Source organism: Leucoraja erinacea, chromosome 9 (assembly GCF_028641065.1).
Source record: "Leucoraja erinacea ecotype New England chromosome 9, Leri_hhj_1, whole genome shotgun sequence".
NCBI classification, from domain to species: domain Eukaryota; kingdom Metazoa; phylum Chordata; class Chondrichthyes; order Rajiformes; family Rajidae; genus Leucoraja; species Leucoraja erinaceus.
Window position 1 is genome coordinate 59,714,019 of NC_073385.1, and position 22,237 is coordinate 59,736,255.

The 22,237-nt window shown below is 43.4% G+C and overlaps 1 protein-coding gene across 2 annotated transcripts in view; it reads left to right on the forward strand.

Annotated features, from left to right (window-relative positions):
• Positions 1 to 22,237, forward strand: part of capn3a (calpain 3a, (p94)) — a 91,550-nt gene that overhangs the window by 40,845 nt on the left and 28,468 nt on the right. Inside the window, exons 5-13 of one of the 2 annotated variants that reach the window (XM_055640938.1) lie at positions 462 to 630; positions 5,995 to 6,078; positions 8,795 to 8,880; positions 12,180 to 12,257; positions 13,945 to 14,105; positions 15,253 to 15,422; positions 18,194 to 18,205; positions 20,518 to 20,726; positions 21,773 to 21,809. In XM_055640938.1, coding sequence (XP_055496913.1) covers positions 462 to 630; positions 5,995 to 6,078; positions 8,795 to 8,880; positions 12,180 to 12,257; positions 13,945 to 14,105; positions 15,253 to 15,422; positions 18,194 to 18,205; positions 20,518 to 20,726; positions 21,773 to 21,809 — 1,006 coding nt within the window. Of the gene's footprint in view, positions 1 to 461; positions 631 to 5,994; positions 6,079 to 8,794; positions 8,881 to 12,179; positions 12,258 to 13,944; positions 14,106 to 15,252; positions 15,423 to 18,193; positions 18,206 to 20,322; positions 20,727 to 21,772; positions 21,810 to 22,237 lie in introns of those variants that run through there. The other variant, XM_055640937.1, reaches the window with a different exon arrangement.

Here is a 22,237-nt window from a genome sequence, read left to right on the forward strand (position 1 = left end):
CATGGAGTGACTTGGTGCTGGGCTAGGAACTCTCTTCCTCAAAGGACAGTGGATGAATAAGACAAGCAGATCGGTTCTTGATAAGCAAGAGAATTATGTCTTTAGGCTATGATTGGTCTCGCAGCTTTGGTGACCACCTGATCCCAAATGCTGTCTGTGTGGAGTTTGCACCTTGTTTCACCTGGCTGTCTCCCAGATGCTGAAGATTTATTCGTCAGGAGATTAATTGGCTGCTTTAAATTAACCCATGTGTGTGGGTGAATGGTAGCATCTGGGGGAGTGATGGGAATGTGGGGGAATAGGCCGCAGGGAAGATTCTTGGAATGGCATTTCTTTGGGAGTTGGTGTAGTCTTGTAGAGTCAAATAGCGTCTATGTCAAGTGATATGAACTGGAGAAGAGATGATGTCAACATGTGGGATGTCACATTTACACCCAATGTCCCATTTGCTTGTCATTCAGGCTGCATGGATCCTACGAAGCCTTGAAAGGAGGCAACACCACAGAAGCCATGGAGGATTTCACTGGTGGAGTCACTGAATTCTTTGAGGTGAAAGGTGCCCCCAAGGACATGTACAAGATAATGAAAAAGGCTGCAGAGAGAGGCTCTCTCATGGCGTGCTCCATTGATGTAAGTCTGCCACCTGGTGGCAAGTCATTGACATTGGTTCAGTCAGGCTATAAATCCATTCATCCAAATAGGAGAGACCTGCTTCTGACCAATGTTCCACACAGACTGATTATCCAGTGTCCATGCTGGTCTTCAACCTGAAGCTTTAACTTTGTTTCTCTTCCACAGATGCGACAAGACCTCTTGAGTATTTCCACTTTTCTGCTGTTATTTTAGATTCATAAACTGATCACTCTTTTGAAAACAGTCCTTTTTGTAACTGAAAGATATAATGAATTACCTAGAGTTATCTTTTTATAACTGTGCTACTGGTTCTGTTTCCCTCTCCACAGATGCTGGTCGAACTGTAAAGTATTTTCTGATTTTACTTCATAAATGTTAGTTACTTTGATTGAATAGCACAGCTTTTTTCTCCTACAATGAAAGTGAAAGGTAAAAAGTTTTCAAAAACGATAGCACAATAAAGGCCATTTCATAAGGAAATAGTAGTTGGAGTCGGCCACTCGGCCCCTCGTGCTTACTCTGCCATTGAAAATTATCATGGCTGATCTGCCCTAGTTCCTCAACTCCTCTGTTCCTGTCCCTCATAGCCCCCAATTCCTTGATGTTACTTACCATTGTCAGTCACCTTTGTGACTTTCCAGATCATCGAGGTACACAATGATGTTACAAAATTTGATTTTAAAAATCAGTCTGCAATTTTTGGAAGCATTGCAGGGAACTTGGGCACCAAATCACTTTGTGAAGGACCTTAAAAACAGTTATGGCCATTTTCATACTCGGAAATTAGCATCTTGTTCCCTATTACAATGGTACAAAAAATTGTGATTTGCAGCATTCTTAAGGAAAGATTAACAACCTGGTAGTGTCCATTACCCCACCACCATTCACCATATACACCATGATTTTCATATCTCCATCAAGCAATCTGCCAATCCCTGCTTCTAGTGGGTTCCTGCTCCAATATCTGCCGAGAAAAATACTGTGGGATTCTGGTCCCTTGTCTATAGGGTTATATATATGCCCCATTTAATGTAAAAATAAGGTACACACCTTTAATTGTTTGCTTTATAAAACCCTGGGGCTGCGAACTAGTGCTCCATCTGCACTCCTCCTCCATATCAGCACACTCTGCTGGTCCTTCCTGCTCCTGATCCTGATCCCGTTCCCTATCCCTTTTGCGACCGGGTCTTGCAGCGATTTTTCGTTAATGATTTACTAGGCTGAACATCTGCGATTAGTACAGCCTAGTAAAAATCGAGTTTAAAACCCGCCCCCTCCAAACAGCGTCAAAATCGCCGACACGGCTGAGGGCAGATTCCCACAGGCGATTCAGGTAGGTTTGGTAACATACCTACACAATGATGGCATTTGCTGTGCATGACATGTCTTTTTGGAACATTGCAGGGAACTTGGGCGATAGGGTTGTGAAGGACCTTCATAACAGTTCGCCAAATTGGGAAACCTACACGGTCAATGAATTGTTATTTGCAGCTCCCTCCAAGCAACCTGGTAGTCCATACCCCACCACCACCCAACACCACTCATATCTCCATCAAGCAATCTGCCAATCCCTGCTTTCCCTCCTGCTCCAATATCTAACCTTCTGGTCCCTCCCAAACAGCTACTAGTGCTCCATCTGCACTCCTCCTCCATATCAGCACACTCTGCTGGTCCTTCCTGCTCCTGATCCCGTTCCCTATCCCTCCTTCATCAGCCCTTTCAAATCTGAGCTTCAGCTCGGCCTCTGCTCAACAACACACTGCTCCCCCATGACACTTGGTCTAGGGCAGGCATGACTGTCTTTGCCCAAAGCTTTATGCTTGGACATACCTGGTAGACCGGGGCTCTTTGTCACGTCAGATGACAAGCATCTGTTCACCATTTTAACATGGCATGATATTGGGTATTGTTCAAGCAGCTGTTTGAAACAGACATTTATGCGATTGTCCTCGGGGTCTGAGACAAGGCCAGCATTTATTATCTGTTCCTACGCTGAGGAGATTGTTATGACACTGCTGGATTGCAGGGTGTGGAGTCTCAGATCAGGTCAGAATGGCAGAATTCCTCTCATGAACCAACTGTCCCTCACCAGGGCTTTGTCTGTCACTCTCACTGTGGTAGCTCTGTCTCTCTCCACTGTTGGCGTTATGGCATTCTTGTGCATCCTGCCTCTATTTGTGTTTCAGCATTATGAACATTTTATTTTACTTCTTCGTTATCTGTTACCAAATAGTCACCATGTTTACTTCCTCATCTCACACTTTCTGTCCCTACCTTTTTATCTCTGTTTTTCGTCTCTCATTGCTTCTTTATTTGATGAACTCTATAGCTTGTTGTATTTCCATCTATAGCTTGTTGTATTTCTTTACTTTCTGTCTTTCCTTCCTCTCTCTGTCCTTCCCCATTCTCCCCTCTGCCTTTCCCTTATTCTTCATTCTCAACCCTTCTCTCTCTTGCCTCTCCTCTCTACCACCTCGCTTCCTTTAATTCCCCCCTTTTCTACTCTAACCCTCTTTATACCCTGGCTGCACGCCCTCTCCCCCTCTTTCCCTCCTTCATGCCTCTCCCCCCCCTTGGCCTTTCCTTGTTGTCAGTGATATCATGTGATACTGTCTCAAATTCCAGGAAGGAATGTTTTATGGGTCTGCCGGCATGCTACACACCCAGGTGCAACGTTTTCTCTCTCGCACTGTAAGTTTCCACGATGTGTCTCAGGCCAAAATTGGTGATCCCAGCAAGAATGTGGAGGACCATTTAGTCAGGGTTTGTATGGGAATTCTGTGAACGATAATTTGGAGCATTGTGTGATTGCATCTGCGATGCATGCTGGCTAACTGGTGCGGTTAATGTCCCTGGAACTCAGCATAATTGCGCAGTGAATAACCCTTTCCTGCTCAATAAGCAGAAACATTATAGTGAATAATCCTTACTTGAATAAACAACAACTCTGTCCAGTTAAATAGCGAGAATCTCATCACCCGTGAATAAACACACAAATGGAATTTCTTCAACAGTTGTTACTTTGCTGGAAGTTTAGCAAACACTGGTGATCCTGTACATTTGCCAATGCGGGTCCAAGCTTGGATCATTCAGCGTTGCCTACAAACTTTGATCTGTAATAGCAGAAATAATCAGACCGATCCCAAGCTTTTGTTTAGATGTACGTGAAGAGGTGGGGTTGCTGTAAATTTTACGAAATGGAACATCACAACAATGCAGAGCTGATGCAAAGCTGGTGACAATTCAGTAGATCTAAAGAATTCCCAACCACAGCAATTTCCGACATGCATAAAATAACAGAGCTACCTTAAGCCTGTCAGCAAATTTGGCTTTGCCTCTAACTTTGAACATTTAATGGCTTGCAGCTGCTCCAGATCTCCTTAAATGCAGCATGACAACAGAAGCCTCCAGTTCTTGATCTCCCGGCTAGGCTGTGCTAACTTTGCAAATACACTCAGTGAAAACTGTTTAGGGGATGCTTACACCGGCTAATCTGTGCCTAATTGGCAAATTGTAATTCAGAACTGGTTAGAAGCTTATGCTAAAATGTTGGAGAATTTTATCTTTAAATCTGGAGACAATAATATTTGCAAGCAAATGGATATTGGAGTGAAATCAACTCTTGGAATTAGACATTGCAGAGTGTAATATAATGGGAGGAAAGCGGCTGAACTTATTTGTGATAAAATTGAGTCAAAGAAGACACAGTACTGGAGTAAATTCGAGGGTAAGGCAGCATCTCTGTAGAACATGGATAGGTGATGTTTTAGGTCAGGACCCTTCGTACAGGTATTACTATACATAAACACATCTTAGATACAGTACGTGTGCAGAAATGGTTCACTGAGACAGTATATGTGTCGCCAGGTTTGGTGCCATTTTCAAATCCGTTGTTATAAGTACAGAGTTCTTAACCTGAACATGAAGGCCCTGGGGGCAGTGGAGGAATCGAAAGGGTAATTAAAATCATTCGCAAACGGGAGATCCAGTATCCATGTTCTCCAGAAATACTGCCTGATCCACGAATCCTTGTTTCTATAAAATAGAGGCTGTCAGGGAAATGACAACCATGTAAAGCAGAAGTAGAAAGAGAAAAGATCATTTAGATACAATTAGGTATAGAATGGAAGGGCATTAAAAGTAGTCTCGTACTATGAAAATTAAAAAAAATGGCAGTTACTAGATCCCTGAAATATAATTAGGAGGACGGGGTAATATATTTGGCAGAAAATTAAGGAACATTAATAAAGCCCAGAGATCACAAAATGATGCCGATTTCTACCACCATGAAGATAAGTTGCATGGATGGTGGGTGGGTTAAGGAGTAGTGGGCAGTTTGCACCAAGTTATTTCTCAGCCAGTTTACAAGAGACCTAATGGGAGGATTCACTGTTGGAATGGAGTAGACCAGAGTAGATAGAGAAGTGGGAAGAGGGTCCACATTGGAAACATAACCAATGGGATAAAAGTTGAGAAGGATTAATGCAGAAGAAAGGCTTATGGTATAGTTTGAAGGAGCGTGAGGAAAGATGTTTGCAAATAGAATTGCACATTATTTTCACTGTTATTGACATGGAATAACAGTGGAAAAAAAAGTGTGCAGTAGTAATCCAGAAACTTTCATTCGGCTGAAAATCAGGAGCAAAACTGAATACAAATGAAACATCTTGGATGAATAACGGCAGGAAAATGTAGATTGAGGGAAGAAATAATACACAGGCAGCAAGAGAAAAGCTAAAACAAAGTGATTCAAAGACATTACTGTGAGGAATTTAAAGAGATGCTACAAGATTGATTCATGAGAGAGCATTCGCAAAATATTAAAATATGGTTCAGTAACAGTCGAATATAACTGAGATGGCATGTAGGATACTCGGGGGCTGATAGGATAAAATTGATAAAACTGAATTGGGGAAAATACACCAGTTTTAAAGGAATCTAGAGAAGAAGACTTCAGAGCACTATTTAATCTAGTTAATGATTTGTTCAGAGTAGGGGAAGATAGTATATATAAAACAGGGGGTTGGATAGTGGGGGTTAGATTGCAGTGAGAGTTGTGGTGGGGGGGGAGGGACAGTTGTGGACAGCTGGGTTAATCTAGCTTGCAAGGACACGGATTACAGTTGTCATGCCCTGTAACTGGATTGAAAATCCCCACAGGCCGTTTGTAGGGTGGGACGGTCAACTCGGTATCAGTTTCTAGATGGATGGGCAGATCATTGGCATTTTCCAGGGCAACGCTAGGGAACAAAACTAGCAGTCACATCTCAGGAAAGTGATTTGGCTCACCTGTTGTTGCATCTATTGGCAACTGTCTTATCCCACCACTGTCGGCACACTAATTCATTTCTCTCTTGGCAGTCATACGTACCCCTGCAGTTTGAAACACGGACAACCAGCGGCCTGGTCAAAGGCCATGCCTACTCTGTGACCAGTTTGGATGAGGTAAGGTGTGAATGCTTTGCATTAAGCAGTTTGTCATGTATGTTATAGTAGCCTATCTGAAGATGGCAGCTAGTATTGGGGCTTCAGGAGGTTACTCTGAGGAAATAATTCAATCTCAAATTCAAATGTTTGGAGCACCAGCGAATAGGGAGCATTCTGGGGAATGCTGAGATATAGGGAGTGAATGTGGGGAATACTGGGGTACATGAAGTGAACATGGGGAATACTAGGAGACAGGGAGTGATCATGGGGAATACTAGGAGATGGGGAATGATCATGGGGAATACCAAGGTACAGGGAGTGAATGAGGGAATACTGGGGTACTAGAAGTGAATGTGGGGGACAATATTGGGGAGTGAATGTGGGGAATACTGGGGATACAATAAGTGAATGCAAGGGAGTCCTCGAGATTTTACTCAAATATCATTGTGGGCAATCTGTGACATGGACATACTGTAGATTCATGGAAAACAATTTAGGAATCTGATAAATGCCCAGATGGATTGGATGTGAATCTGATCACTGCAATATTCTGTCAGGCAGATGGAGGAACACGATTTGATCTAGTTTCCAGTTGTGCTCTGGCTGTCACTGTAGGGACAATGGGCAGGATGGTTCAGAATGGACACACACGACAGTCACCATGAAAGTTAAGGACAACCCTTGTCTTCCAAGATCAATGACTGAGGGCACTGCTCAGGGGGTCTAGTGAGGTGCAAGCTCCTAGGAATGAAGCACGAGTCATAGAAATGCAACTAGATTGCAAGGACAGTGCTGCCTGGTGATAGATAGCATCAAATTCACTCCTGATACTTGAAGGATATTTGGGTGATTACAGGAAGGTAATGTTGAGGTAAAAGATTAACAATGATCTTATTGAATGGCCTAATTTCTGCTTCTATTTTATGTTCTTATGGACATTTCTTTGACCTTCCTGGATTTATTTCTATTTATTTGCATCAAACTCGAGGGTTCTTCAGCACAACTTAAATCTACCCACCAATGCAATCAATGGCAAACTCAGGACTGGAGGTTCATTCAGAGGCATCCCCCTGCTATGTCTCGAAGTGAAACCTCTTCTCAAGGCAGAGCATCAGTGACCCATCCCATGCTGCAGAGAGGAGCAAACAGTGATTTTTGCTGCTGATGATCCTGAGGCTAGAAATGTTAGTAGGAAGGAACTGCAGATGCTGGTTTGTACTGAAGATAAACACAAAATGCTGGAGTAACTCAATGAGTCAGGCAGTATCTCTGGAGATAAGGAGTAGGTGACGTTTTGGGTTGGAACCCTTCATCAGACTGAAAGCTAGAGATGGGGCAGGGGGGTGGAGGGATGACTGGAGGCAAGTAAAGGCCAGTTCAAATCAGCACCAGCAACAGATGACCCCAGGATGGGTGGTCCATGATGGCCCATTCTTGGCTGGGGAAGATGCTACCAGTTCTAATGTTTGCATCCTTGTATCCTTTTCGATAGCACATCTTCCCCAGCCAACAATAGGCCCTTATGGACTCCACCCTTCCTGAGGTCATCTGTCTCCTTTTCTCCAGAGATGCTGCCTGACCCACTGAGTTATTCAGCATTTTATGTCTATCTTCGCTAGAAAATTGAGTGTGACCATAGCCTTGGCCTCTGTGTAGCAAGCTTGTATGTGCATCACTGGACGACTGCTTGCAGAGTGTCACTCTCAGGAAGGACCACGTTTAATAAACCTGAGCTCTGCAAAGACATCAAGGTATGCTGTTGTGTCTCCTTCTCCACAGCAGAAATGGGGTTTTCTACCCTGAGCTCCCTGACTTTGCCCTGTTCACTGTGTTGCCAAGCCTAAAATTCACACATTAATAATGTAAATCGGGAATATTTTTTCAAATTAAAAATATCTTTCAACATATCTTTTTAATATAAAAATAAGAAATAGGAGCAGGAATCGGCCACTCAGCCCCCAAGCCTGCTTCACCATTCATCAAGGCTGATCAACTACCTCAGTGCCATTTTCCTGCACCATTCCTATATCCGCTGATTCCTTTAATATCCAGAGATCGGTCAATCCCTGTTTTGAATGAACGCGGTCACCAAGCCTCCACAGCCTTGACAAAACGTCAAACACCTCACGAGATGGTTTTATATAACTTTGAACATCCTCCAGCGAGTGTTACAGCAGCATTGTGAAGTCCTCAGAGAGTCATCCTTTACGAGGAACACGAATGAAGAACTCTGGTTCACAGGGCAGCTTTCTTTAATACTTCCAGATGATGGTTGAATTATAGATCCGGGAGTTCCTACTTGTGTTGTGGCATGGGAAAATGGGATCATTATTGGGCGAGTTTCCAGTGCTGGAAAAACACCTGGCATCCACAGTGGATCCTGACCAGACATGTCGGAACAAGCTTTGCAAGTGGCTGAATTTGGCCTGGAAATGTTAAAAATATGATTTGTTCATTATGACATCTGATAGCTCTGAAGAGCCCGACACAATGCAAACTCATCCTGACATTGGTAAGGTTTCAGCCATACTCCCACCCTCTCCCAGGTTATTTTCCACATATTCTAAGATTGGGAGAGTAGTTGGGAGAAATTTAAAAACATTAACATAGGCACATTTTCAGGAATAAATTCTTGGTTGCAGATATGGAGGTAATATCAGGGTTTCCATGTTTGTGTTTATTGACATGTCTTTAAGTTCCTGTTCCCAAGTAACAATGGTAATTTTGACCTCAGGTCACGTATCGAAACCAGAAGATAAAGTTGTTACGTTTGAGGAATCCATGGGGTTCGGTTGAGTGGAACGGGGCCTGGAGTGATAAGTACATTTTCCTTTTTTCCAAACATTTAGAGATTTATAGATGTGGTCCAGTTTGTTTTCTTTGTCAATACTTAATTAATACCCACTCTGACCGATCTCAGTGTCCCTGCAGTTTGTAAGTTCCAGCTTCTCATTGTTAACCAATGACCTGAGAGAAATAGCACTGAAGGAAGTCTGGAGGGCAAAAGAAAAACATGTCTGTCCCACACCCTCCCACCCCACCCCACCCGTATATCACCATGGGCTCTGTGACTTCATCCGGGGAGCAGCCTATTAACAAAGACCAGGTGTCAGTTTGCTTGCCAGAGTGAGTACAGCTCCAACATCACTCACAAAGCTCGACAATACAACGCAGGCTGCTTGTTTGCAACTTTACCCTCCACCACTAGCATAAATCTACAAATTCAGTGTGAACCATTTACAAAATGCATTGCTATTTCACCAGGCTACTCCGTCAGTATCTCCCAAACCATCAAGAAGGAAAAGGGCAGTAGTTGAGGGTAAACACCACCTCCTGCAGGTTCCCCTCCAACTCGCACACCATCCTGACTTGGAAATATAATGCTAGTCCTTCACCATTGGCCTACGTCTTGCAATCTTGCAGATGCTGCCTGGCCTACTGAGTTACTCCAGTGCTTCCTGCATTGTTCATGATTCCAGCATCTGCAGTTCATTGTGTCTCCTCTGGGATAAATAAAGTGGTATTGTTTCATTTTGTTGTTGGTGTTGTTCTTTGTCATTCATTCTCGAGTAAGATCATGACATCTAGTTTATAGTCCTGTGATCCTACAGAGATGGCTGATTAGACCAATCTGGGCTTCCTTTGACACAGGTCAGTAGGAACTCTGAAGTTAGTGGTTTGAGATTTTTTTTCCTTTTTGCTTTCTCCATTTCAACTTCTTTGTATGAATGAGCACCACATTATATGCAGGTTTGCCAAACACAACACGAGTGTTGTTCCCCTCGGTGTGTGGAAATGTTGTAACTCTTCAGGGATATTCCAAGACTCTTTGAATTTCTTTTTTTGTTCATCACTTCATCGTTTTCCCTCAGTTGGCCATCAATAGGTTGGAAAAGGGATGAGGTCCTGCAAAGTGAATATTGGAAGTTAGGCAGAAATTAAAAATCAGGACACCTAGGGTTGTAATCTCCAGATTACTCCCGGTGCCATGCGCTAATTAAGGTAGGAATAGAACAGATGTATGTGTGGCTCAGGAGTTGGTGCATGGGGCAAGGATTCAGACTTTTACACCATTGGGAGAGGGACACAACTGGCATCTCAATGTTCCGGTGTCTCGATGTTTCAGATGTGATCGAGGGGGAGGCAAAAGAGGTGGAGGAGTTGAGCTACTAATCAGGGAGACTGTTACAACAACATGAGAGAGGATATACTGGAGGGTTCATCTGCTGAGGCGATATGGGTAAAGCTTAGAAATAAGAAAGATTCAAGCATACTAATGGTAGTGTACTATAGGCCTCCATTAGCAAGCAGGAGACGGGGGAACAGATGTGTAGACAGATGACTGAAAGATGCCAATGCAACAAGGTTGTCTTAGTGGATGACTTTAACTGCCCCAATATTGACTGGGGACGCTCAGTGTCAAAGGCTTAGACAGAAGTTGTGAGATGTGACATGGAGGGTTTCTTGAAACAGTATGTGGATAGTCAAACCTTTTATTTGAAAAGGAATTCAAGGGCAGAGCTTTCACTTGTAATCTTAAGTGTAATACGCGTTGTGAGTATACGGGAACTGGTGGATGTCTACACTTTCTAGGCATTTAAAAAGACAACACATCAAAGGTTAGTGCGGAAATTAGTAGTTCTTGATGTGTGAGGTTAACATACTGACAGGGTAGAAGACTGCTGGTTAACAGGACACAAAGATTGGGTCCTGTTAGCCAGTCTACTCCATCTTCTGGCTTCACAATCTTTTCCTCTTCAATCCTTATCTCCTGATCTCACAATTGTTGTCTTTTCATCTCTGGCATTTGTCCAGCCATCAGTCAATCAACCCCCTCCTCCCTCACCTGTATCCTCCTATCACTCGCCAGACTTTGTCCTGTCCCCATGTCTCTTCCAGCTTTCTTCACCTGAAGAAGAGTCCCAACCTGAAATGTTGCCTATCCATGTTCTTCAGTGATGCTGCGTGACCCGCTGAGTTACTCCCGCACTTTTCTTGTGGTATTTTCCTGTATTAACCAGCATCTGCGGTTCCTTGTAGAGTGTCGGTGGAGAGTGTCTGGGCATAAAAGAGTCTTTACCTGGTGGGTAAGATGTAATGTGGTGATCGCCAAGGACCTCAACCTTTTACATTCAATGTCAATGAAGGAGATGATGGCACAAGGACAGGAAGAAACGTACATGTGAAAAGGACATCAAGGGGCTGCAAAGAGAGATGGATAAGTTTAGTGAGTGGGGAAAATAATTCTGACAAATGGAGTACATGTGGGACATCGTGTTGTCCATTTTGCTAGGAAACATATTATTGAAATGGTGGGAGATTATGGACCTCTAAGATGCAGAGGGGTCTGGGTTTCTGTGCATTATTCTCAAAAGTATAATATGAGGTACAGCAAGTAATTATGAAAACTAACAATGTGATCATACTTACTGGGAGGAAACCAATTCAAATGAGATTATGCTTTACCTATTAGGCAGAAGTAAAAATACAGGACAGTGCAGAACAATACTGTGTACAGTATTGGTCTTATTTAAGGAAGCATATTACAGAGTTAGAAGCAATTCAGTGAAGGATTATTAGACCAATAGCTACTATCCCAAATAGGCTTTTGAAGAAAGGGTGGATAGACTAGGTTTGCACCTGCCGGTGTTTAGAAGTTTAGAAGAATAACAGGTTAGATTAAAAGACATCAGATCTTGACAGGCTTGATAGGTGAATGTATGGAGGATATTTCCTCTTGTGGGGGAATCTAGAACCAGGTTACAGGTTTAAATAAAGGTGTAGAGTCATACAGCATGGAAACAGGTTCTTTGGCCCAAGTAGACCATGCCAACCAAGTTTGTGATTGTCTCCCGTAGTATGTGGCTTGGTGGCACATTTTATTTGAAAATGCTCGAATGAAGTTCCTTAGGACACTTTGGGTTCAAGGTGTTTTTTTTATTGTTGTAAGCTGTTTGTAACACTCACTGTCTGGACATGGTGAAGCCCTCCCCCAGCAGGAGTTGTCACTGCTATGGAGGTTCCTGGTTTCCATTTCCGTAGGGGGAAGCAGAATAAGGCGAGGCTGGAAAGAGGTGAGTGCGTTCAGGTCTGATGAAGGTATTCCCTTCCCGTTCCAGGGCTCGGGAGTGGTCTGAGATTGAGAAATCACAAAAACAGCGGCTGCATCATCTAATGAAAGACGACGGAGAGTTCTGGTGAGGATGAACATTCTGTTGCCTGACATTAAGCACTGCGGTCGGCCTTTCTGCTGCCATTCCCCTCGCACCACCTGACCCTAAAATAGGTTTACTGGGTGAGCTTGGAAGTCCGAATTACATGAAAACTTCCTGGGAAGTTCAGCGGAGATTGTCGGCAATACCCACTTTTGACTGTGACAGTTTGTTTTTTGATGTTTCTGATCACTGATTCCCATGGCTATCAGTTCCTCCTGCCTGTGAGTGTTCCAGTGATCAGATAGTCCTCTGACGCCACCATCTTTACCCATACTGGTTGATTCCCTGAAGTAAGTTACTCTTGCCCAGTCTCACAATCCCAAGGGCAATGAAGGAGGTGCTCGGAGGACAGAAGAACCAGAAATTTGGAGAATCTGAAACCCTGTAGTCCTCCACAGGTGAACAGAATTCCTGGTCATAAAGAGATGAGTGGCACATTGGGCACAGGTGGTAATGCCACTGCCTCACATCTCCAGAGACGCCGGTTCGATCCTGACTTCCGATGCTGTCTGCATGGGGTTTGCATGTTCTCCCTGTGACTGGGTGGGTTTCCTCCAGGTGCTCTAGTTTCCTCCCATGACCCGAAGACATGTGAGTTGGCAGGTTAATTTGCCACTGTAAATGACTCCGTGTGCAAATGGGTGGCAGGAGTATCAGGAGGAGTTAATGGGATGTGAGAAAAAAATCAGTGGCAGAATGGGATGGTGGGAATGACCTCAGAGCCAACATAGACTTGACGGGCAGAATGGTCTGGTTTATTTCCCTCCATTGGGTGACCTTTTCCTTTTTCCTTTTCCTCCTTCCTTTCTTACAAATAAACACGCATGTGGGTTTCCTCTAGGTACTCTGGTTTAATTCCACATCCCAGAGATGTGTGGATTTATAGTTTAATTGTCTGCTGTAAATTGCCCCTGGTGTGTCGGGAGTGGATGCAAAAGTGACATAACATAAAACCAGAGTGCTCAGGAGGCACAATACCAAGAAGAAGCTGCTGGTGGTCTTCTACCGGGCGTCCATTGAGAGTCTACTGACATATTGCATGTCAGTGTGGTATGCAGGCTGCTCTGCTGCAGATAAGGAAGCGCTCCAGAGAGTGGTAAAAACAGCAGAGAGAATCACCGACTTCCCACTGCCCTCTCTGGAGGATATTGCCACCTCAGCAGAGCCACTAAAATCATCAAAGACTCCGCACCACCTTTTTGAACTGTTGCCCTCTGGCAGGCGTTACAGGTCAGCCAAAACACGCAGTTCCAGACTCAGAGACAGTTTCTTCTCCAAAGCAATCTCCACACTCAATATGAAAAAACACTGAGTATTATTCATGCTGCACTCTTCCATGCTGCTACCCACCTTGAACTTTACTATCACCATGTGCAGTACTAATTACTTATTTATCTTGATACCTGTTTTAACATTGTTTTTAAATTGTGTCGTGTGTTTTTATGTTTGTATATTATGCACCAATGGAGTGGCAATAACAATTTTGTTGCATGCAGTGCTTACAACGACTAATAAAGGCATTTCAATGTCAATGTGATGGTCAGCATGGTCTTGGTGGGCCGAAGGGCCCGTTTCCATGCTGTATCTTTCAATCAAGCAGTCCTGAAGCTCCCAGTGAATGGTGGGATGTTGGATGGAACACTATACACTCTCTCCTTGCCATTTGCAGGATGTCCTTTGATGATTTCAAGAGGAACTACACAAAGCTGGAGATTTGTAACCTGACGCCGGACGCACTGGACGATGACAAGCTCCATAAGTGGACAGTCTCCATCAATGAAGGACGGTGGGTAAGAGGCTGTTCCGCTGGAGGCTGCCGGAACTATCCAGGTGGGTTCTTCTCAACTACCTGTCGTGCCTCTCGTTCCCCCCTCCCTCCTCTCTCCTCCCTCCCTGCCACTTCCTACCTGTTCCTCCTCCACAGTTATCTTTCACTGTTTACTTATTTTGGAATGAGAGGAGACTGTATTCAACTTCCAAATCTTGTGAAGGAGCTAATAATATTTTCTTAGTATTTTCATATCTCCTTATGACACAGGAGGACATTTTTACCCATCGTCTATACTGGTTCAATGAGCCCCATTCACAGCTAACTTTTTCTGTGACCTATTCTCTCTGCATTGCCATCAAATCACCCCCAAATATTACCTACACACCAGGGTACATTTTCATTTACACTGGGCAACTAATGTACTGTTGTGCATATCTTTGGATATGCCTGTAGGTAGCTCATGCAGTGACAGAAGAATGTGCCAACTCAAACTACAAACGTATCTTCCTTCCCTGAAGCTGCATGATTGTCATTAAAAAGGAATCAGGCCATGGATCCTGCCCAGGATAAGTGATGTAAGAAGTGAATCCAGGGGCTCTCCAGCGCGCTAATGCTCCCGTTAGACAGTGTGGTCCAATGGTGAAGTGTAACCGACCTTTTGCTGACAAGAGCCAGCTAGCAAAATGGTGCCTGATGCACTCAGATAAGAGTTGTGGCTGAGGAAATGCCTGCACTAAGTCTTTGTGACAATCTGATTCTTTTTCTGACGCCAATTTTATTGCTCTTGGTTTCCTTTTTTTTTCTGCACTACTGCTTATGTTTTATTATGTGTTCCCTCTCATTCTCCTCCTTCCTCCTTGGTTATTCCTTTTTTTCTCAGACTTAGACTTTGCACCATCTAGACTTCCCTTCTCGGTTCCATCTCCAGTATTTTATTCTCTTTAGTTCTAGACTCCGTGAGAACAGATCACCAGTGACAAATCGTTTAAGAAGGAACTGCAGATGCTGGAAAATCGAAGGTAGAGAAAAATGCTGGAGAAACTCAGCGGGCACGGCAGCATCTATGGAGCGAAGGAAATAGGCAACGTTTCGGCCCGAAAGGTTGCCTATTTCCTTCGCTCCATAGATTCTGCCGCGCCCACTGAGTTTCTCCGGCACTTTTGTCTACCAGTTACAAATCGTTTTCCCTCCATTCTTTCATTTCAGACACGTTCTGGACAAATCCGCAGTACCGGCTGAAACTATTTGAGGAGGACGATGATCCGGATGACAATGAACTCCTCTGCACGTTTGTAGTTGCTCTGATGCAAAAGAACCGCCGTAAGGAGCGCAAGATTGGCGTCAGCTTTCACACCATTGGATTTGCAATCTACGAGGTAACTTCCGAAGATAAAGTTCAGACAAATTTAGGAATCAGACGATGAACTCTTTCCATTTCATGATTGGCGCATCTTGGAAAGAAAGAGGAGGCAAAGGAAATCCAAAAAATGAACATCTGGAATAAAATCAGCAAATGCTGGGAAACATCCATGGAGAGAGAATCAGACAATGTTTTAACCTGGGCATCTTTCATTTGAAAAGGAAAGCAAAAGGCTGTTTATTTAGATAAAGGATCACTCATGCCTAAAGCCTCAGGCACATGAGATGACTAAGATAGACAAAAAAAAACGTGAGTAACTCAGCGGGGCAGGCAGAATCTGTGGAGAGAAAGAATGAGTGATGTTTCGGATCGAGAACTTTCTTCAGACTTTGGGTCTCGGCCCAAAACGTCACCCATTCCTTCTCTCCAGAAATGCTGCCTGTCCCGCTCAGTTACTCCAGAGTAACATGAGATGACGAGCCTGACAACTTGTTTGTGTCATGTTAGGTGTTCTGTGTGAACCCCATCCCCCCTCCCTACCATCAGATTTATTTTCCAGCCTCAGCAATGAAGTGCTCCTGAACAAGGTCACAAACCACAACCATCTTTATCCAGTTAGTGACAAGAATCCTCCCTTCCTGTTCTTGTGCTTGAACCCATCAAGGATGTGACAATGCCCTCCTCTTTCTCACTCGCCTGCTTTTTATAAGCAAAGCATCTGAAAAATCAGTCTCCAAGAGGCTCTCAACCACCCCATCCATACCACCCATCACCAATATTTTGTATCCAGTTGCTAGTCTGACTTCCAACACCATATCTCTGTGCATTGGCTCAACTTCCACCTTACAATATTATCTATCTGCTCCTTGTACTACATCTTTTGCTGAATCCCTCATTTCCTTTCCTAGAGACCTCATAATCCAAGCGGGGTTCCTTTCCTGGAGACCCCACAATCCACAAACTGAGTTCGGCCAGAACTCTGCCACCATCACCTGACTTGTACCAGGCCTGATTGTTCAGTATTCCTGAGCTAGGCCAACCTAAATTAACTCCTGATCTACCAATACCTGGATTTCACAATTCCTACCCTATCTTTTCATTGCCATAACCCTCACAATTTCATTAACCCCTTCAGCCCAATGTCCAATTCTGGTCTCTTTTGACACCAAGTTTATTAATGATATCTAGGCTTTGCAGCTCTTGTCTTTCCTCCTCCCCTCCTTTAAACTAAACTTTTACTCATATATGCAGGTATGAAACTGTTGTGAATGAAACATTCCCGATCAGAATCTTTGTACATTTTACATTTTTTAAAGCTGTTCTATTAATTCAAGAAGTTCTTATTGTTAGAACCAAAAGGTTTAACTAAATAGAAATAGAAATGACAGGGAGAAAGAGACTAAAATAATAAAGAAGTTATCCTACCCAGTAGATTGGACAGCATCTGTTGTAGATAAGTTACCTACATTCGGAGAATTCAATGTTCATACCATTAAAACTGTAAGCTGCCCAAGTGGAATATGAGGTGCTGTTCCTCCAGTTTATGTGTGGCTTCACTTTGGCAATGGAGGAGGCTCCAGCCAGAAAGGTCAATATGAGAATGGGAAGGGGAGTAAAAATAGTTTGCAGTCGGGAGATCCAGTATCTAGATCCAGTCTATGCTAGATTTGGCGAACGTTTTGCTGAACACTTGTGCTTGGTTCTTCAAGGGTTCCTGGATCTCCTGGTTGCTAACCATTTTAACTCCCTTTCCCATTCCTTTACTGACCTTCCTGTCTTGGGCCTCCTCTCTTGACAGAGTGAGGCCACACTCAAACTAGAGGAACAGCACCTCATTACGCTTGGGTAGCTTACAACCTAACGATATGAACATTGAATTTTCCAATTTTGGGTAACTAACCTACAAACCCGGCCCCCTTCCTTGTGTCCCACCTAGGTGCACAACCATTTATCCCCTCCCCTTCCTCTTCCATGTGTTTCCCTTCCTCTGGCTTCACATTTCACACTTCTAGTTTTATCTATAATTTGCTAGGCTTTGTCCTGCCCCTCCTCCCTTGAAGCTTTCTCCACCCCCGCCCCCCATCCCACAACAAGCAGTCTGAAGAAGGGTCCTGAGCAAAACAACTACCTCCAGAGATGCTGCCTGACCCGCTGAGTTACTCCAGCACTTTGTATCTTTATTTGTAAGCCAACATCAGCAGTTCCTCGTTTCTCCAAGGTTTTTTTAGTTCATTGTGATTGTAATGTAATGGAGGAAATTCTACTCCAGTTTTCAAAACTGCATGTTCACCTTTCCCCTGAGATCGGTGTTGGCTTCCTTACGGTCGGTGAATTGCTCCACCATAATCCCCGCTCAGGGAAATGGAAATCTACCCCAGCAGGCAGGTCAGATATTGATCTTAACTGGGTTGGATTTAAATCCATGCCCAATGCAGCAACATTCTTCACCTTCAATCAAAGTGTGGAAATGTGGGAGTCTTTTTTACAAATTTGTTAATTTATTAATTTGTCGTCACTCTTCTACAGGAGGTGCGGACAGACCTAACCAGGTCATGCCTTCAGGTGTGCCTGGACTGAGTGAGCAGGGCAGCTAACTGAGCTTGGACATCCCAGACTTGCTGTTCCTCCCCATTCACCACCCACACATTGCCGCACACAAAACTAGTGGTGCTGTAAATTTTGCCTTACAGATACATTCCCTGTGCTTATAAAGTTTGAGTATGTATTTGCATGTTTTAGATTTTGATGGAAATGTTAATATTTGTCTTTTTTTTCTTTTTCTTATAGGTGCCAAAGGAGGTAAATAAACAAAGGATGGGTGTAGATCACTGCAACATGTTTGTTCTAATATTTGCGATTACAAGTTTTATGTGACTGATTTGTTCTAACATGTTTGCAGTGCTTTGTTTCATGTGTATTCTATCATTCAGTTCTGAAAGGAGTGTGTGTGTGTTTTTTTTAACCATGGTTGTGTTTCACAAATAAACCCTCCCGAGCCAGGAATTATACCATATAATTATCACTCTGGAGCCACCGGTTTTTAACCTGGCCCATCTCTTGAGCCCCTCAATAAATTTACATTTTAAATTCCCTAATTAGAGTCAAGAGTGATAGTGTGGAAACAGGCCCTTTGGCCGAACATGCCTACACCGGCCAACATGTCCCAGCAACACAGTCCCACCTGCCTGCGCTTAGTCCATATCCCTCCAAACCTGTCCTATCTATGTACATGTCTAACTGTTTCTTAAATGTTGGGATAGTCCCAGCCTCATCTGCCTCCTCTGGCAGCTTCACCTTAAACCTTTGTCCTCTGGTCCTCGATTCCCTTACTCTGGGCAAGAGATTCTGTGCATCAACCCAATCTATTTCTCTCATGATTTTATATACAAAAAATTGCCTTTTGTAGTTGTAATTTTTCAATTTGCTGCAGGGAGAACTCTTCCTTCCATTTAGTTTTACTGTGTCATTGAACCATACAACACAGAAACAGGCTCATGTTTACATTGATCATCAATTGTCTACCGATAATCCATTTGACAGCGTTTGTTCTGTATCTTTCTGTGCCTTGATGATTCAAATATTGCACAAATAGCTCACTATTGTTGTGAGAGCACTTGCCTCAACCTGTAGTTTCCAGATTTCAGCCAACCTCTGGGTGGAAGAGAGCTTCTTCAGATCCCCTCCAAACCTCCTACTTCCCTGCTTCTTCCCCACTGTTATTAGAATACTGCATTGTCCTCCCATAATCAAGAGTAGTCCCAATCTACCAATCTACCTCATTGTGCACCTTGCACACCTTGCACTTATTTTCTGTCAACTGCAATGCTATAATGTTGCAATACTGAATTCTGTACTCTGGTATTTTTCTCTTTGCATTGCCTGTTGTATTTGTGTATGGCTTGATTGTACTAGTATATAGTATGATTTGATTGGATTGCACACAACAAAGATTTTCACTGTATCTCGGTACATGTGATAATCATAGGCCAATGCCAATACTCATCTTAAACCTATACTCTCTGATCTTAGACATTTCTGTCGGGAATGGTTTCTTACTATCCATCCTATCTGAGCAGCTCATAATTTTGTATACCTTTATCAGGTTCTCCCTCAGCCTATTCTGCTCCAAGGGAAATAACCTAGCCTATCGAGCCTTCCTTCGCAAATGAACCAATCCATCACAGCCAAAATGCTGGTGAATCTCCTTCCACCATTCAATGCAATCACATCCTTCTTGTAGTATGGAGATCGAAACTGTAAACTATTCTCCAATTGTGTCCTAATCAATGCTTTATAAAGCAGTACCATAATTTCTCTGCTCCTAGATGCTTGCCCTGGATAATAAAGGCAAGCATCCCATGCACCTTGTTCATCGCCTTATCTGCCTGTGCTGCCACATTCAAGGGTTTATAGATTTGTTCATCAATGTTCCTTAATGCTCCCTGAGGCCCTTCCATTCATAATGTATGTCCAACACTGATTCCTACAAAATGCTTCACCTCACATTTATGAGGATGAAATTCCGTCTGTCATTGTTCTGCCCAATTTATCTGCTGATCAGTATCACCATTAGCCTGCAGTTTTAGAACACCTGACTTGTATGCAGCCCAGAGTTTATAAACAAGCGAAGATAGACATAAAAAGCTGGAGTAACTCAGCAGGTCAGACGGCATCGCTGGAGAAAAGGAAGAAGTGGCGTTTTGGGTTGAGATCCTTTTTCTGAAGAAGGGTCTCGACCAGAAACGTCACCTATTTCTTTTCTCCAGAGATGCCGTCTGATCCGCTGAGTTACTCCAGCCTTTTGTGTCTATCTTCATTTGAAACCAGCATTTAAGATTCTGTCCTAGATATAAACAATTGTCTGGCAGATGGTATTGCTGGTCACTGCGGAGTGCAGACATCTTGACTTGATTCACAGTTGCATTTTTGACCTGTGAGATGCACCTGGAATGAACAATTCTCAGATATGGATCCCTGCCATTACCTGGGAAGTACCTGTATTATTCTTGTTTTGATTGGTGACTTGGCAGTGGGAAATGTTGCTCTCCAGACAATCCTGCCAGTCCTTGGAAAATAATGTTTAATTTACTTTGTTCCTTTTTCTCCCCCAGATGTACGGCAATAAGCAACATCTTCCCAAAGATTTCTTCCTCTACCAGGCCTCCAGAAGCAGGTCAAAGTCATACATTAACCTGCGGGAGGTATCAGAGCGCTTCAGGCTACCCCCGGGTGAATATGTGATCGTCCCTTCCACGTACGAACCGCACCAGGAGGGCGAGTTTGTCCTCAGGGTCTTCTCGGAGAAACAGAACCTGTCAGAGTGAGTGACCTCTCACCAAGCACAAGTGGGGACCGAGACTGGGAGGGGAGCAGCTGAGGGAATTGTTGGCCAGCCGTCCAGACTAGACCGATAAACCCACTGTCTGCTCCGGCCATAATGAGAGTCTGTTTGTCCTCATCAGAAGAAGAGTGTGTTTTCCAAATGCAAATGACATTTATACTCCATTTATACCTCACGCTACCTCGGTAAGGCCAGCAGCATAATAAAGGTCGAGTCACACCCTGACCACTCCCTCTTCTCCCCTCTCCCATCAGGCAAAAGGTATAGGTGTGAAAATGCACACCTCCAGATTCAGGGACAGTTTCTTCTCAGCTGTTATCAGGCAATTGAATCATCCTACCACAACCAGAGAGCAGTGCGGAACTACTATCTACCTCTTTGGTGAGCCTCGGACTATCCTTGATCAGACTTTGCTGGCTTTACTTTATTCCCTTATCATGTATCTATACACTGTGAATGGCTCGATTGTAATCATGTCTTCCTGCTGACTGATTAGCACACAACAAAAGGTTTTCACTGCATACGTGACAATAAACTAAACTGACACCACTTGGAAAAACAGAATCACCTGGTTTTAGATGCCTTTTCTGCCGACAGGGTCTTGTGCATAGAACTGATTTTAAAATTGCAGCTTCTGGAGATCTGAACTGAAAAACAGAAAATGCTAGACGCACCTAACAGGTCAGATAGCAGCTATGGAGAGAGAAAGTTGAAAGATCATCAACTTGAAGCGTTAACACTGTTTCTGTGCATTCACAGATGCTATCTGACCTGCTGAGTATCAGCAGCATTTTTAGTGTATAATTTGCATAGTTCATAATACTGTAACTACACCAAATTCAACTGCATGTTAGTAGATGTTGCTGCTCTGACAATGGGCCCACCTCATGTTTACAAACCTCAGAAATCATTGGGTAGTGAGAGCCTGTCTCCAGAAAAAATAAATACAATTTAAAACTGGAGGAAATTTGGAAAAAAATATTTTATTCCTGATAATAAATATATATCTGATCTATTTATTTCAGGGAAACTGAGAACCAGATCATAGCCAACAACCCTAAGGTTAGTACCATTTTTAATTCTATTCATCGTTTTACCTTTGAGTAACCTTACTATATTATTTATGAAAGTCTGTTTCTGATCATCTCAGTGACAGATCCCATTCTGATGTTCACCCCCTTTTTACTTCTGAAGTTATAGTCAACTAATCCTTTAAGGCTTTGCCTGTTCTTTCATTTGAGTGGAAATGCCACCAAGCTTCCTCCAAAGTTAAGCCAGTAGATCAGAATAACCAGGGCAGAGGGTTTTAGGTTGTTTGCTTGCTGGGGTAATGCATTCTCCCAGTATGCATGCATCTTCACACCCTCTTCATGCTAAATTCTTGCTACAAAGGATTTAGGGGATTAAATTGCCAGGGTCTAGGACCTGAACTGATATCCCCATGTCCGGACTGTGTGGATCATACATGTCATTTGGTTGAGCAGACTGTC